At 48.7% G+C, this 13,777-nt stretch overlaps 1 protein-coding gene across 1 annotated transcript in view; it reads right to left on the bottom strand.

Annotated features, from left to right (window-relative positions):
- The window catches only part of thsd7aa (thrombospondin, type I, domain containing 7Aa), a 79,196-nt gene that overhangs the window by 37,087 nt on the left and 28,332 nt on the right, over window positions 1–13,777 (bottom strand). The window contains exons 2-4 of the mRNA XM_084695966.1: window positions 8,375–9,254; window positions 4,958–5,206; window positions 1,620–1,801 (exon numbers count right to left, since the gene is read on the bottom strand). Coding sequence (XP_084552092.1) covers window positions 1,620–1,801; window positions 4,958–5,206; window positions 8,375–9,254 — 1,311 coding nt within the window. The remainder of the gene's footprint in view (window positions 1–1,619; window positions 1,802–4,957; window positions 5,207–8,374; window positions 9,255–13,777) is intronic.

The raw sequence follows: 13,777 nt of genomic DNA, 5'->3' as shown, positions 1-13,777 counted from the left end.
ACCCTTCATAGCGGCCTGTTGGCATTCATAGCGTGCTTTCCAAAAGCCAGCCGTAATCCCTGAATGATTGAAGCAGAGTTTTTTGGGCCAAATAAAGCCTCCATTTCCCTATGTAGATCAGAGAGGAAGTGTGTGTGTGTCCATAAAAGATGGGGACAGCACATAGGAGTAATCTGACTGGGGCCGATGGTCCAGAGGCCTTTGGGAGTTTGCAGAAATGATTTGTTACAAGCATAGCCTGGCTCAGTTACATCGGGACTTACATACCATCCTTGAAAGCAAATGACAAGATGACATCATCTGAAAATATGACAGAGCGCATATTTCTTTATGCTTAGGTTTTCCTCCCAGAAGGTTGTTGTCTGAGCTTTGGCTTGCATATTACCTGCTTTATTGAATTGAAGGTGTGTTGTGCAGATTGTTTTAAGGTGAGGAGAGACATTAAGAGCATGTGGAATGAATTGGTGAATGCAAAAGCAAACAAGGAGAGATATTTTTCACAGTATGTGGGAGCCTTAATGAGGTGGAACAATTTTATTAGATTCAATTAAATTGTAGCCTACCTCTCTCTCTCTCTCTCTCTCTCTCTCTCTCTCTCTCTCTCTCTCTCTCTCTCTCTCTCTCTCTCTCTCTCTCTCTCTGTATGTCAAACTTCTAACTGCATCACTTGTTCGGCTGGCTCGCAGCAGCTGCAGCCATTTGAATAATTTCTGTGAGCAGTGGCTAGTCCAGCCCCCGGACCAGATGGACAGAGAGAGTGTGCGTGTGCCTGTGTGTGTGTGTGTGTGTGTGTGTGTGCATGTGTGTGTCAGCCCAGGATAGCATGGGCACAGCACCAGGCCAAGTTGCTTCTACACACACAGCAAAGGACCACCACTTTACTCAACGCTCATACTCCCCCCCACTCCCTCCCTCCCTCCCTCCCTCCCTCCCTCCCTCCCTCCCTCCCTCCCTCCCTCCCTCCCTCCCTCCCTCCCTCCCTCCCTCCCTCCCTCCCTCCCTCCCTCCCTCCCTCCCTCCCTCTCTCCCTCCCTCCCTCCCTCCCTCCCTCGTTCCATCTCTCTTTCTTGCACTTGCTCACATGCATTAGCATAGTCCTGCAGGCCATCTCCAGATGTACAGCCCCGTTTAAAACCCTCTAATTCCCTCTTCCCTTTCACACATGGCTGCCAATACGTGGTGAATCAGCATCCGTGAGAGTGTGCACAGGGCTGGAGAAGGGGATGTGGGGAAGGGGAGCAGGTTAAGGGGGGGGTGGATGGGGGTGCAGGAGTGGAAGCGGCGGCAGGGATCCCTCCGCACACGCTGGCCAACTTCCACCCTCAACTAACTCTGCTCTGCAGGCGTGACACGGAGCCGGCCTGACAGGTGTGACAAAACATGTGCAGCGTCAGATGGGTGTCTTTGCCGGTTCAGTGGAGTGTGCACAAACATGCTTTATAAATCATTGTCAGGGGGTGGGGAGCGTCTGCTAGGAAAAGCCAATCGTGCTGACGAGGTAATTTAGATGCGTTGTCTTGGCGATAACGGGCTAATGATGGGAGTATAATAAGAGCATGTAGCCGGGCCGATGGAGGTGTGGGGGTGTGGATGGAGCTGATGACTGCCGGGAAAGCTACCTTCTTTGCTCTTGAGGGCGCTGAGGTTGGATGGCATGTCGGAAGGGGCCTGGACGCAGTACACCTCGCGGTTCTGGACCCCACCCCCGCAGAGCCCCGTCTGGTTGCCACGGCGACGGTCCTGTTGGCTTAGCAACATGTCCACCCGGCACTCGCTCCATTCCGTGGTCTTCCAGTTGTACCTGCAGAGGAGGAGAGGCAAGAGACTGCCTTTAAGACGGGGTGGAGGGTGAACGGTAAACTGTACATGTGACTTCCCTCCAGGCGAGCCAGTGAAACAGGGCCTCTTACAAAGACAGATGCCAAGCCAAAGCTGTGTATTCTATGAAGGCGACAGGTTATTAAGCCCCATTTCATTATGTGGAACAAGGTCATGCATTTTTACTTCATGCAATTGATGACGTGTTTTGTAGAGAGCCATCCATAGAGCAGATTGATATACTTTCCCACGCTAGGACTGGCTGAGATGCTGTATCATTTCCCGGTGCAAAAATACAAACTGTGGACAAACTGTTTTTGTTCATAATTTTACTGTAATTTAGCTCCCCACCCCAAGAGGATTGCTTGCTTAGTCGAAGAAGTACAAAACACTGCAATAAACTTAGCATCATCTTGCCTAATTTCCTGAAAATTGTAGAGAAAAGCCTGCTTAGTCTTATTTGTATTCTTTATTGTACGCCCACTGCAAAGAGAGTACTGAATGAGATGACTGTGCTGCTCAGTCAAACCGCATTGGAGGAAGCATTTGTTGACAGCCTAATCTATACTTGTCCTTAGAAAAGCTTGATGACGTCAACCAGTCCTTATCATTTCGTCTACTGTTTGCCTCAGGATTTTCCATAGCCCTGGTTTTCCCTCTGAGAACACGATGACCTAAATGATCCTCAATAGGTACAATCACCTGTTCCAGCTACACAAAGATTATAGGCTGTCCTCTAGAGGAGCTAGTCACAGGGCTAACTGCCTCTGCTTCAGTGCTCACGCAGCGACTATTTTTTCACCCCACGGTTAGAATACGCAGGGCCCTTGCCTCTGTCTCCACGGCAATAATATAATTAATCTGAGGTCAGCAATGAAAGAGCTCCATATTCATGAGCACCGTGGTTCTCTCTCTCTCTATCACCTCGGCGCTGCACCGCAACAACGAGGCCCATGGGACACCAATGCATCATGGGGCTTTGAGTCTCCCAGATGGGGACACCTTCTAAAAAGAGATATTCTTCAATAATATAGACTGGGTTATGGTCACAGGGGTCACACTTCTGTTCATGCTCTCTTTAAAACCGAGACGACCAGTGCTTGCTGCCTGAGTTGATTTATCTTACCAGTGCAACAATGGCTGATATTGCTAATTAAAGTCCAGCTGTAAATGGAACATATGGTTCCACTTCAATGACATAGACCAAGGCTGGTCCTATTCAGAATCTGCACTGTGATGTTGCTTAATGTACTGTAGTCTATATTACCAACCATTAATCTAAGGATCATGAAATCCGTCTCCTTATTACAACCAATGTTTCACATTGACTATTTAGGTGCATACAGCTGAGTCCAGTTGCAATCATATGAAACGTCTTTATGTACTGTGATTAAGTCTATACATCCAAAGCCCTGCTCAGCCACTAACCCTCTGTTCATTGAGACCCGTATATACTGTAATGTGGTGATGTTGTTTCCAGCTGCTCGGAAAAAGCCTCTGGAGGTTATGTTGTTTCTCATCCAGCTCAATCCTGGGACTTGGCGCCTCAATGTCCCATGTGTTTAGAGATTCAATACAAAGGTAATTAATCAATCAAGACCTGTGCAATTATGGTAAATTGTAGTTAAATTAAGTAGTCTTACTAAAATGTTTTATTCCACAAACAGCTCAGCCTAATTTAACCAGGGGAGAATTTATAATGCCAAAGTGGATCAAAAGGTTACAATACCTTGCAAGAGTTTCAGCGTATACTGATTACAAATTTATAGTATACAAAAATGTCAATTTGATACAAAGTTAGGTAATTCATCAAGTGAATCCCAGGTGTCCTGATAGGGCAATAACATGGCCTTTAGTGAGACAGGGGAGAAAAGAGATATGAACGTTTTGCTGTCTTAACTAAAATAACTATACTGTGTAAGTCACTCATCACTGTCTCTCTTGGTGAGAATGAAAGAGAAAAGTTAAAGTAACAAAGGCAGTTGCAGATGGCATACTGGCCTGGCCGTCAGTGATGCATTGGGCTCTCTGGAGGCCTGCCTGGCACAACATCACTGAGGCATCGATAATGATGCTCTTGGTCAGAAATCCTGCATGAGTCTCAGCAGTTAGGAGATGAGTGCAAAAGGAAAATGAGGCTCATCAAGAGAGCACAAAAGGCAGGGAGTGAAGCTTAGAAAACAGGGCAGAGAAACAGGAAGTGAAGCACAGAAACAGGGCAGAGAAACAGGAAGTGAAGCACAGAAACAGGGCAGAGAAACAGGAAGTGAAGCACAGAAACAGGGCAGAGGAACAGGAAGTGAAGCACAGAAACAGGGCAGAGAAACAGGCCAAACAGTTGCTTCAGTCCACAGCATTATATCTGTCACAGCCCTTTTCTCTTTAGTTGGTACAGTCGACTTCAGTCTTCAACGAGAGGGCCAGGCATGCCATCACAGTGGAGGCAGGGGGGGAAGTGATGATGCATCACAGGCCCCGTCAGTAGCAGAGGGGGGGGGGGGGGGAGCAGGAGGGGGTCACATTAGACAGCACGCCTATTGACTCCCTCTCAGACACAGGCCATTCATCACCCGCTCTATCCTGTCTGGCTGGCTGGCCCGGAGCCAAAACACCGGATCACTTCCTCACCATCTCTTCTCCCATGTTCCCCTCTTTGGTCTGGACTGTACACACACTCAGGATAGTGTGTGTAAGAACCCTACACCCCCCCCCCCCCTCCCGGTAATGGGGTTGTTATTTTCCTTCTCATACTGTTAACACAGCTGTTTGAGTGTGTGTGTGAATGTTTGTGTTTGTGTATAATTGTGTGTGTGCGTGTGTGTAATTGTGTGTGTGAGTTGGTTACACTGTCAGCATGGTGCCAGGCTTAAATCACTTAGCAGCCAGAGAGCACTTTAGGTACATGTGTGTTTAGTGCTGGTCAGGCAAGCAACCCTGTCTGGTCAAGTGTCTCTTGCGATGAAGCCAAAGTCATTAAACAAGTTAGCAAAGCTTTTTAGCAAAAAAGCTTACCAACGATAACCTTTAGGAAAGGTGTAAAGCACCCTGCGAAAGGAAATGACCATTCAGATGTATCAGCTCCTATAATCAATGGCGACAACTCTCCGAGGGTCTCGAGACATCTGAGGGAAGTACTCACACGACGCACGGCGGCACCCCGTCCCCCTGGGGGGTGCAGAGCTCCTTCTCCTCCACGTCCGGGCACTCGGCCCCTCCTCCCACAGGGAACTGGCGCACGCGTCGGTTGCGCACGCGCTCGCCCTTGGGACCGTTCAGGTCGTAGCAGTCCTTGGAGCAGGCGGACCAGTCGGACCACTCGCTGACCTCGCAGTCCTTGGTCATGACGCAGGCCTGGTAGGTGACGGGCAGCGTGTCTTGTGAGCACAGGCTGGACGGAGAGGGGGAGAGAGGAGATGAGAGGAAAGGAGATGAAAGGAGGACCTCTCCTCACCAACTGGAGCAGAACAGATCTTTATATCTGGCTCTGTGGATCTGTATTGTGATCTTGTGAATCTTATGAATGGGTCTAAAGGTTCATCTATAATGTCCCTGAATGTGTTCTGTAATGATTGGTTGTTCTCCAAGAGGGCCCCTGAACTTCTCTCAGACACTGTCCCAGTGGTTCTCAGTCTGCCTTTAGCCTTTGTTATCCAGATTAGTTAAAAGGACCCCCTAAGGCAGAGAGCACTGGAATCACAGTGACTCTGGCTGCAACCTAGATCTGACACAGTATAAACAAACGATTATGGATTTATGCAGCTTTTCAGACAGATACAAATCTTAACACCGATTACACTATGACCTATTTTCCCACCAGGATTTTTTTTCCTAGAGCCAGTTGCCTTTCACTTAGTTTCAATGTTTTCAATTAAGATAATCAAAGACTTTCAATCATACGTTCTAATTAAACAAGAGACCAATCTTTTTGGATCCTTTTATGTGGCACATGAGAAAAGATAAGCCTATTCATAAGCCTATTCCCAACAACGAAAACATTTATGTTACAGCTCCGAATCTGCTCTTGTCAAACCACAGCCGAGAGCATAGATTGTTGTTTAAATAAATGAAGTCTTATTATTATGTTGACAATGCTTTTGACACTAAAAGACAGAATTGAATATGTCATTAAGTCATTCAAACACTTGCACTGTATTCACAGAACCACCACTGAATAAGTGTGTCAGGAATGTATTCTGTCATATTCTGCCCTCAAACAGTAAACACAGACGCTCTCAGCTCCTGGTTGGGCACTGATGCCTTCATCATCCGTATCAGATTTGGGAGATACAGACATCTGGGCGGTCTCTGAGTGGCCCAAATCAGGTGCATCTGCATCTGAACAGACCTCTACAGAATCACATTATGACTATCCAGTATCGTGCATTTCCTGTAAATTGTTGAGAGGACCATGACGATAGGTGTTAGGCTGTAGTTTGAAGGATTTATGCTTGAATGGGGATTTCCTCCCATATCTGAGATGAAAGGCATGTATGTAGGGTGAAGAGCAGGCAGAGCGGGGTGGTCTGCAGTATGCATGTTGAAAGAGCCAGGCCTCTGCTGAGACAGAATGAGGACACGCTGTACTGAACATGCTTTTTGTATATCCCTGCTAAGAACACGTCTTTTAGACAGTACATGTGAATCGGTGGTACTCCTTAATAAAACATACACAAAGCATTGACAACCAACACGCTCACTCTGGCTGAGCTGGGTGCCGCCACCTCCTCCTCGCTCACAGGGAGAGCGTGGCCCGCGCTGCTGATGGTGTCAAATAGAGACACGCTGCAGGACTGGTCCTAATTGAAATGGACATAATTTTCTTTCCCGAGGACTCTGTTATTGTTGAAGCTTCCCACGGAGATGTGGGCGAATGTCTAATTAGCCCCGGTGACAGAGCTGAGTGATTATGAAAATGAAAAGCAGCACTGGCTGAATCCCTTTCAGGTCATCAGTTTGAGTCTCTCAAGAAATCGTATCTATGCACACATTCCTTTGTTAAAATTGTATTTTTTTCAGTTGCATTGTAAGTGGTCTTACTCAGTATATTGCGGAAGAGCATTGGTGCTTCAGACTGAATTATGAGCTGGTGAATGATGGTTATGCAGTATTTCTCTGTGATAGCAGTGTGACGCCAGTTAAATATGACATAATCAGAGATAAATTAGGGACAACTACAGTCGTGTCGGTCATTCGCACAGACAAACTAAAGTTCACTGGACAAACGACCTTGACATTCACATTGCAATAATGAGTGTCACAATCCTATCAGATGTCGTAAAGTCATATTTCAAGGCCTCATATTGTAAATCAAATGGTGGAGAACAAAATTGGAAAACACTTCCCCCTGCCAACCCAGTTTGAACTTGAACCAAATTTATCTAAATGTAAGCAGAATATAAAAATGAAAAACACTGCAGGCATATTGACGGAGCTTGTAGTTCACCTCAGAGAGAAACTATGCTCTAGTTTCTGAAAAGTTTTTTGGAGGTTGCAGGAGAGGCATTAATATTTCAATACTAAGAGTAAACAAGTCATGAGATTAATATTAATATGCCTCAGGACATATGTGTTACTGCTGACACTTTTCCAAACGCAGAGTTTTGCCAATCCTTTAAGGATAGTGCCAGGATAGACAGTGATGTTTGGAGCTCACAGCCATAAGTTGGGGTAACGCTTTGGGGCATACCAGTTGACAGCATTAATAATTACACTTTTTAGTATTTTCCTACATTAGATTTTTCCAACTAGATTATGTACCAAGAATGACTACAAGACAGACTAGTTATGGACTGTATTTTGCTCTCATTATTTTTCAAGAAAAATATTTTTAAGACAATGTCCAGCACTATGTACAGCTGACCATCCAGCAGAAACAGCCTGTCGTTAACAAGCTAGCATCCAGTCTTTGCAGTGACATTGCACCTCGAAAATGTTACAGCGTGTCTGAAATCAAATAAAACATGACAACGCCACCACACTATCTTCCAGTGAGACACTGTCAGTCTTAATTGAATTCTCTTAAACAACCCAGTGGAAGAAAACACAGCCTGGTTGCTTTGGCAGAATCCACTCATCTTGGTTACTCAAAGTGGCACATTAGCAGTGCATTGTGGGGCAATGAGTTCATGGTGTGTGTCAGGCTCTGTTAGAGAGCTAAACACTTCAGGCTCCGGAAATTTCTTCGAGCTGCGGCTCAGTCTCAGCCCATGACACAACATCGTGTGCTGAGGGCTTCTGGGAAGTGCGAAATGTGAAAATAGATTCACCAATTCCGAGAACAAGGTCTAGGGACCTCAGATTTAAGTCTATCTATCTCTTTCTCACGCACGTACGCACGCGTGCGCGCCCAGACACACACACACAAACATGCATACACACAGGCATGCACACACACACGGCACATGATAAATGATATACTTGAACAGACATCTCTCCAACACTTCAGTCTCCATAGGGAGCCGGTATAGCATTGAAAATGAGATTAGAGACACCAGGGAGGAACGGATGAGCATGGATGATATTCTTGGGGTACAGAAGGGGCATGAGGCAGACTCACCTCAGGGCCTCGGTGTCTCCACTCTTGTGCACACAGGTGACCTCCCTGGTCTGGTAGCCCACCTGCAGGTCCCAGAACTTCCCCCCCTGACGGTTCTGACGATTCCGGATCCTCTTCTTCTTGATCAGCTCCCTGGTCTCCGGGTCCTTCACCCTGCCTCTGTCTCTCATCCTCTCCCTCACCTTCTCTCTCACCCGCTCCTTGTTTTTGGCTTTCTTCTGCCTCTTCTTGCCTTTCTCCGGCGTCTGGCGGGCCTGGCGCTGCAGCGGCACCGAGCAGAGCCCCCAGGAACCCACCCTGAGGCTGTAGAGGCTCTCCTTGCCCTGGCAGGCCCCTGGCTGGCACGTCTGGAACTCAGTCAGGTTGGGGCAGGCCGAGCCCCCGAACAGGGGCGGAGCCAGGACGAAGCGGATGCGGTTCTGGAGGCCGGTGCCGCAGGTCTTGGAGCAGGCGTTCCAGGGGGTGAACTGGGACACCACGCAGTCCCGCGGGCAGGGGATCAGGCAGGCTTGCTCCAGACGGGGCTTGGGCTCAAAATACTCACAGATGGCGTCCTCGGCAGGCACCCCGTCGGCTTTCTGGACGCAGCCCACCTCGCGGGTCTGGATGCCCTCCTCCCCGCGCGTGCACACGGCCGGCCGCTGGACGCCCGGGCTGCGCATGGACACGGGGACACACTGGTTCCAGGCGCCCAGCTGCCAGTCGTACAGTTCCTTGTGCCAGTCGCACACGTGGAAGCAGCTCTGCTGGTTGTCCGGGCGCAGCGCCTCGTCACAGTTGGTGTGCAGGGTGGTCCAGCCCTCGGAGTGGGCGCACCACACGGCCCGGCTCTGCCTGCCCCCTGGACCACACTCGCTGCCCATGCATCGGCCCCACGGGCCTGCAGGAAACAGAGGGGAAGAGAGAGGGAGAGGTCAGGAAAAGTCCAAAACAGGGAATACTTCTTTAGGACAATGAAAACTCAAATGATAGGGTATTCATTTTCTCTTCTGTCAGTTTCAATCAGGACTATCAGTGGCGTTCCCATCTATGTTAAGTGCTGACACTTGGGCGGCTGACTTTGATTGAAATTTGGAGAGGAATGCAACAACACAAAACCAAATCTAATCATGTTTGTGTATCCCTGCCTAAAACCACTGAAAGAAATGATTGAACAACACAGCTCACAATATTAGTCCAAATATAAAAGTGCATTCGGGAGGTGCCAAACCCAATCTAAGTGCGTCTTGAGTAATACCTTCGTGACAAACAGATTTGTCACTAAATCACACCCACTCGATTGTTCTGATTGCACTTCCTCGGGATTTATGACAGAGCCATTAAGGTTAAGGTAAACATCCTGTCGGAGCATATCTCATACTTGAAAAGCATTGAGTGGAGATCGATGCTCCCAGGAACGTGGAAATGAAAGGCACTGTGAAAATGTCAGTGTTCTTGTGTGTAGACAGGTCTATTACTGTGTACCCAAGCCTCTGGTGTCTCAGTGCAACCCAGAACATACAGATGGAATCCCATTCAATTCTACACCAATTACAATCTTTCTTGTTCCAGGCTCTTATTTGAATTTGTTTCAAGGAGGAACACGTTTTTTTCATTCTATATATGGAATAAGCGAGAGAGAGAGAGCAAGAGAGAGTGAGAAAGAGAGAGAGAGAGAGAGGGAGAAAGACAGAGGCATGAAGAACCAACATAGCGTATCCAAGCAGAACTGTCAGTAGTGATGGCTTTGGCTGCTTGCTGTGCTAGCGGCTAGCTAGCCACCCCTGGCCTGCCCCTGTTCCTGATGAGAAGGTCTTATAGCCTCTCTGAAGGATCAGAATCACAGAAGTGGGTCACAGTCAGTGGAATCATCTCCTGGTGAACCATACCATGGTCTCCCTCCTTCTCTCATGTCTCTCTCGCTCTCTTTCTGGTCTCTGGTGTCCTATCTTACATTGTGCCCAACCAGCCAGCGGCGGAAACAAGATCAACTCTCGGAATAAGAAAAAGAGCCAAGGGGGTTTAAAGGGGCCAAAAGAAAGACAGAGATGACGAGCAAGAGAGAGCGAGAAAGAGTGAAAATATAAGGCTGAGGGATGCATCCTGAATGAGTCAACCTGTGTGTGCATGTGTGTGTTTGTGTCATCTGTAAACACTCTCATTTTTATAGAGAGAGAACAGTTTATTCAGGACAGATTGGTCGTCACTACTCCCATGAGCATCCTCTCCATGGGTCTGTGTGCTACATGCAGCAAAGATGGAGCCAATGGGGTAAATCAACTGTGTGACTGGTAGCCTGAGGTTCACCATGGGAAATTCCTCATGAACAAACAGCCCCAGTTTTGTACCATCCATATGATTTCCTGAAAATCTACAGTGTCATTTCCTTCCGGGCCTGATGTCACAGCTATCTGTCGGCCCGGAGTAGAGGCCCTGAGCCTGGGAGTGATTTAGCATATCCAGGAACGGGCTACATGAGCGGTTTAAAGCAGCATGCTTTATGGCTCACCTCAATTAAGCCAGGTTGTGGCGATGAAAATGTCAGTGGATGAACCAGCGAGCTGAATGAGCCCACGTCTGCAGCCGGAGAAGCCCAATCGATGCGGATCAATGGAGCTCTCAGGAAACTGCCCCGGACGCCGGAGACAGCGGAGCGGCCACTTGCAGGCGGTCACAGAGCACGCATCTCCCGCCGGCTGCTATTATTACTCTCTGAACACACACACACACACACCAGGAAGTGTGTGTGCCCCTCAGCCTATCTGTATATGTGTCAGCGACTGGAAATTGAGAGGTCAATGGCGGAGGAGAAGGACAGAAAACTGTTGGCGAATAGATTTTCTCAGTCAGGAGGGAGAGACAGAGAGGCCAGCCAGGCTGTGGAGGGAGCTGTTAGCTTCTCTGCTGGTTGTGGCGTTAGCACGGATTGTGCCGCAAAGAGGCCCTCGTGTTTAGCTGCAGCGCCGCAGTACAGTCCCTAGGGGGCAGCACACAGCACTCCCTTTCACAGCCTCAGCATCTCACTGCAGGCGCTCCCCGTAATTCATGAACGTGTCAGTGGGCGACACTGGTGTGGGTGGGTGTGTGTGTGTGAGTGGGTCTGGATGTCTGTGTGTGCGCGTGGTGCCGTGTGGCTGTTCAAATTGGCATGCATCCTCCGTCACCCACCGAGTGAAGCCAGGAGGCAGTGAGGGCCGTCGTGAAGAGTGAAGGGTGTGACACATGGCTCCCCCCCTCCCCCTCCCCCTCCACCTCCCCCCCCCTCAGTCTCCCCTCCCAGCACGAACCCCAGGGGTGCCACCACTCGTACTAATAAGGAACCAGTTAGAGAGAGAGAGAGAGAGAGAGAGAGAGAGAGAGAGAGAGAGAGAGAGAGAGAGAGAGAGAGAGAGAGAGAGAGAGAGGAGAGAGGGAGAGGGAGAGGGAGAGGGAGAGGGAGAGGGAGAGGGAGAGGGAGAGGGAGAGGGAGAGGGAGAGGGAGAGGGAGAGGGAGAGGAAGAGGGAGATGAAGGGCAGGGGAGCTGGGGGATGGGTGGCATTTGGGTTTAGTCACAGAGGCTGCTGTTGAGAGAGAGAGGGGATGGGGGCAGTAAGTGGAGGGGGGGGGATAAGAGAGACAGAGGGGGAGAGATATAAACAAAGAATTGGGGCGAGGGAGGGAGGAGAGGCAGGGAGGAAAAGGAGAAAGGCGAAGGGAGAGGGAAAGAGGAAGAGGGGAAGAAAAGAGAGGGAGTCTGTCTCTCCTTGGCCCATAATTGGCCCCCTGCCCCAGTCTTATGATCCACAGCCTCAAGGCTCCTCTAGGAGATTCTATTAGCAAACTCATCTCCCCCACTCACCACCAAGACCACTGGTACTGACTGGCCTCAATCAGCCTCTCAACCACCTCAGAACATCGTCCTCCCAATTTGCCCTTTTTCTGCACACACAGCATACAAACCTACCACACAGGGCAAGACTGACGAGAAAACTCCTGTTCGTCCATTAACACATTTAAAAACACTGTCATCCTAACTATATACTGTACTTGTTGGCTTCATGCACAAAATCATATTCTCATACTCCCATGTGTCAGTCAGTTTGTCATCACATTTGATGAACCACTATAGATTCAGTATGACATACTTCCTGTCTAGCATTGTTCAAAATAGTTCCTTTTCGGGACATTCGATTCCGTTTCATAATCAACTACTATTTATTTGTTTTAATCCTCATCCTGTCACCTCAGAGAGCAGCAAATCAACGGAAGGAAGAAGGTCACACTTTGAGGGGAGTTAGTGATGTTTTGGCTTTGGAGATGTACTGCCATGCCCACGTCGGAACACACGGTTTTCACAGATAAGATGATCTGGTCTATTTAATAGCTGTCAGAGTGGAGGCTTTCCTGATAGCTGCCACAGGAGGTAGAGGAAAAGGCCGGGGGAAGCAGAGAAAGAGGAAGAGAGAGAAAGGGAGCCAGTGAGGCCGAGAGAGATTAGGAGGAGGAGAGAAAAAGAGAGAGGGAGGAAGGGAGAGAAAGAAGGGAGGGGATGGCAGAGAGAAGAAGTGAGGGAGAGAGAGCGTTTTTTTTTTCCAGAGGCTTATCTGCGCTGTAGCCCGCCAGCAAAAAAAAAAAATGAGATCTGTGTGAAATAATTTCAGCACCAATAATGGGATTGCTCTTTCAGATCCAACAACTCGCCCCCACCCCCGCCCACCCCCCCAACACACACATACACACACCACCCCCACACACACACCACCCTCGCCATCGCCCTCGCAGTTCCCGCAGGCCCTCCCTTCCCATCTCCCATGGTGCCAAGTCGAGGATTGGCGTTGGCAATTACTAGGAAAATGGAAACCAGTGTGTGACAAGCATCCCGCCAGTGGGTTTGGACGGGCCGGCGGAGGAAACAAGCCCACCAGCAGGCAGTCAATCTGTATTCACATGTTAAACACACGCCTGTTATCCATTGACCATAAAAAAGGTCAGGAAATCACCATTAACCACTGGGTGTCCTCGCGCACAGCCGACATTTCCATTCCAGAGCGAAGGGAAGCCTACGATCTGGAGAGTAAAACCACAAGAACGCAGATGAGGAATGATAGGTGTCACGGCTTGTGGTTTTTACATTTTCTTTTGGTTTTGTTTTTCGACCTCAGAGCTTTGGTGTGTTTTTTTGTGGTCAAAATCTCCGAACATAGCTGCCATGGTGACCTGTGTCATATTGGGCTCTCAGACACATGGGGTCGGGCGGTGAGTTAGAGGTAAGTGAATGTCACTGGACATCAGTGTGTCTGTGTTCGGGGCTGTGACAGCTGATGTGACAGGTTGTTAGTTCATACAGGTTGTTAGTTCATAACTCTGAGTTCTGCAGGAAGAAGAAATCCTCTCTTGCCAATTGTCGCCCCCAAAAGAAAGAATATCAAAACCCATTTCTCCAT

The sequence above is a fragment of the Hypomesus nipponensis genome, chromosome 4 (assembly GCF_054491055.1).
Source record: "Hypomesus nipponensis isolate SF chromosome 4, ASM5449105v1, whole genome shotgun sequence".
NCBI lineage: Eukaryota > Metazoa > Chordata > Actinopteri > Osmeriformes > Osmeridae > Hypomesus > Hypomesus nipponensis.
Note: the sequence above shows the minus strand (reverse complement) of the source record. Positions and strands in the feature narration are given on the sequence as shown.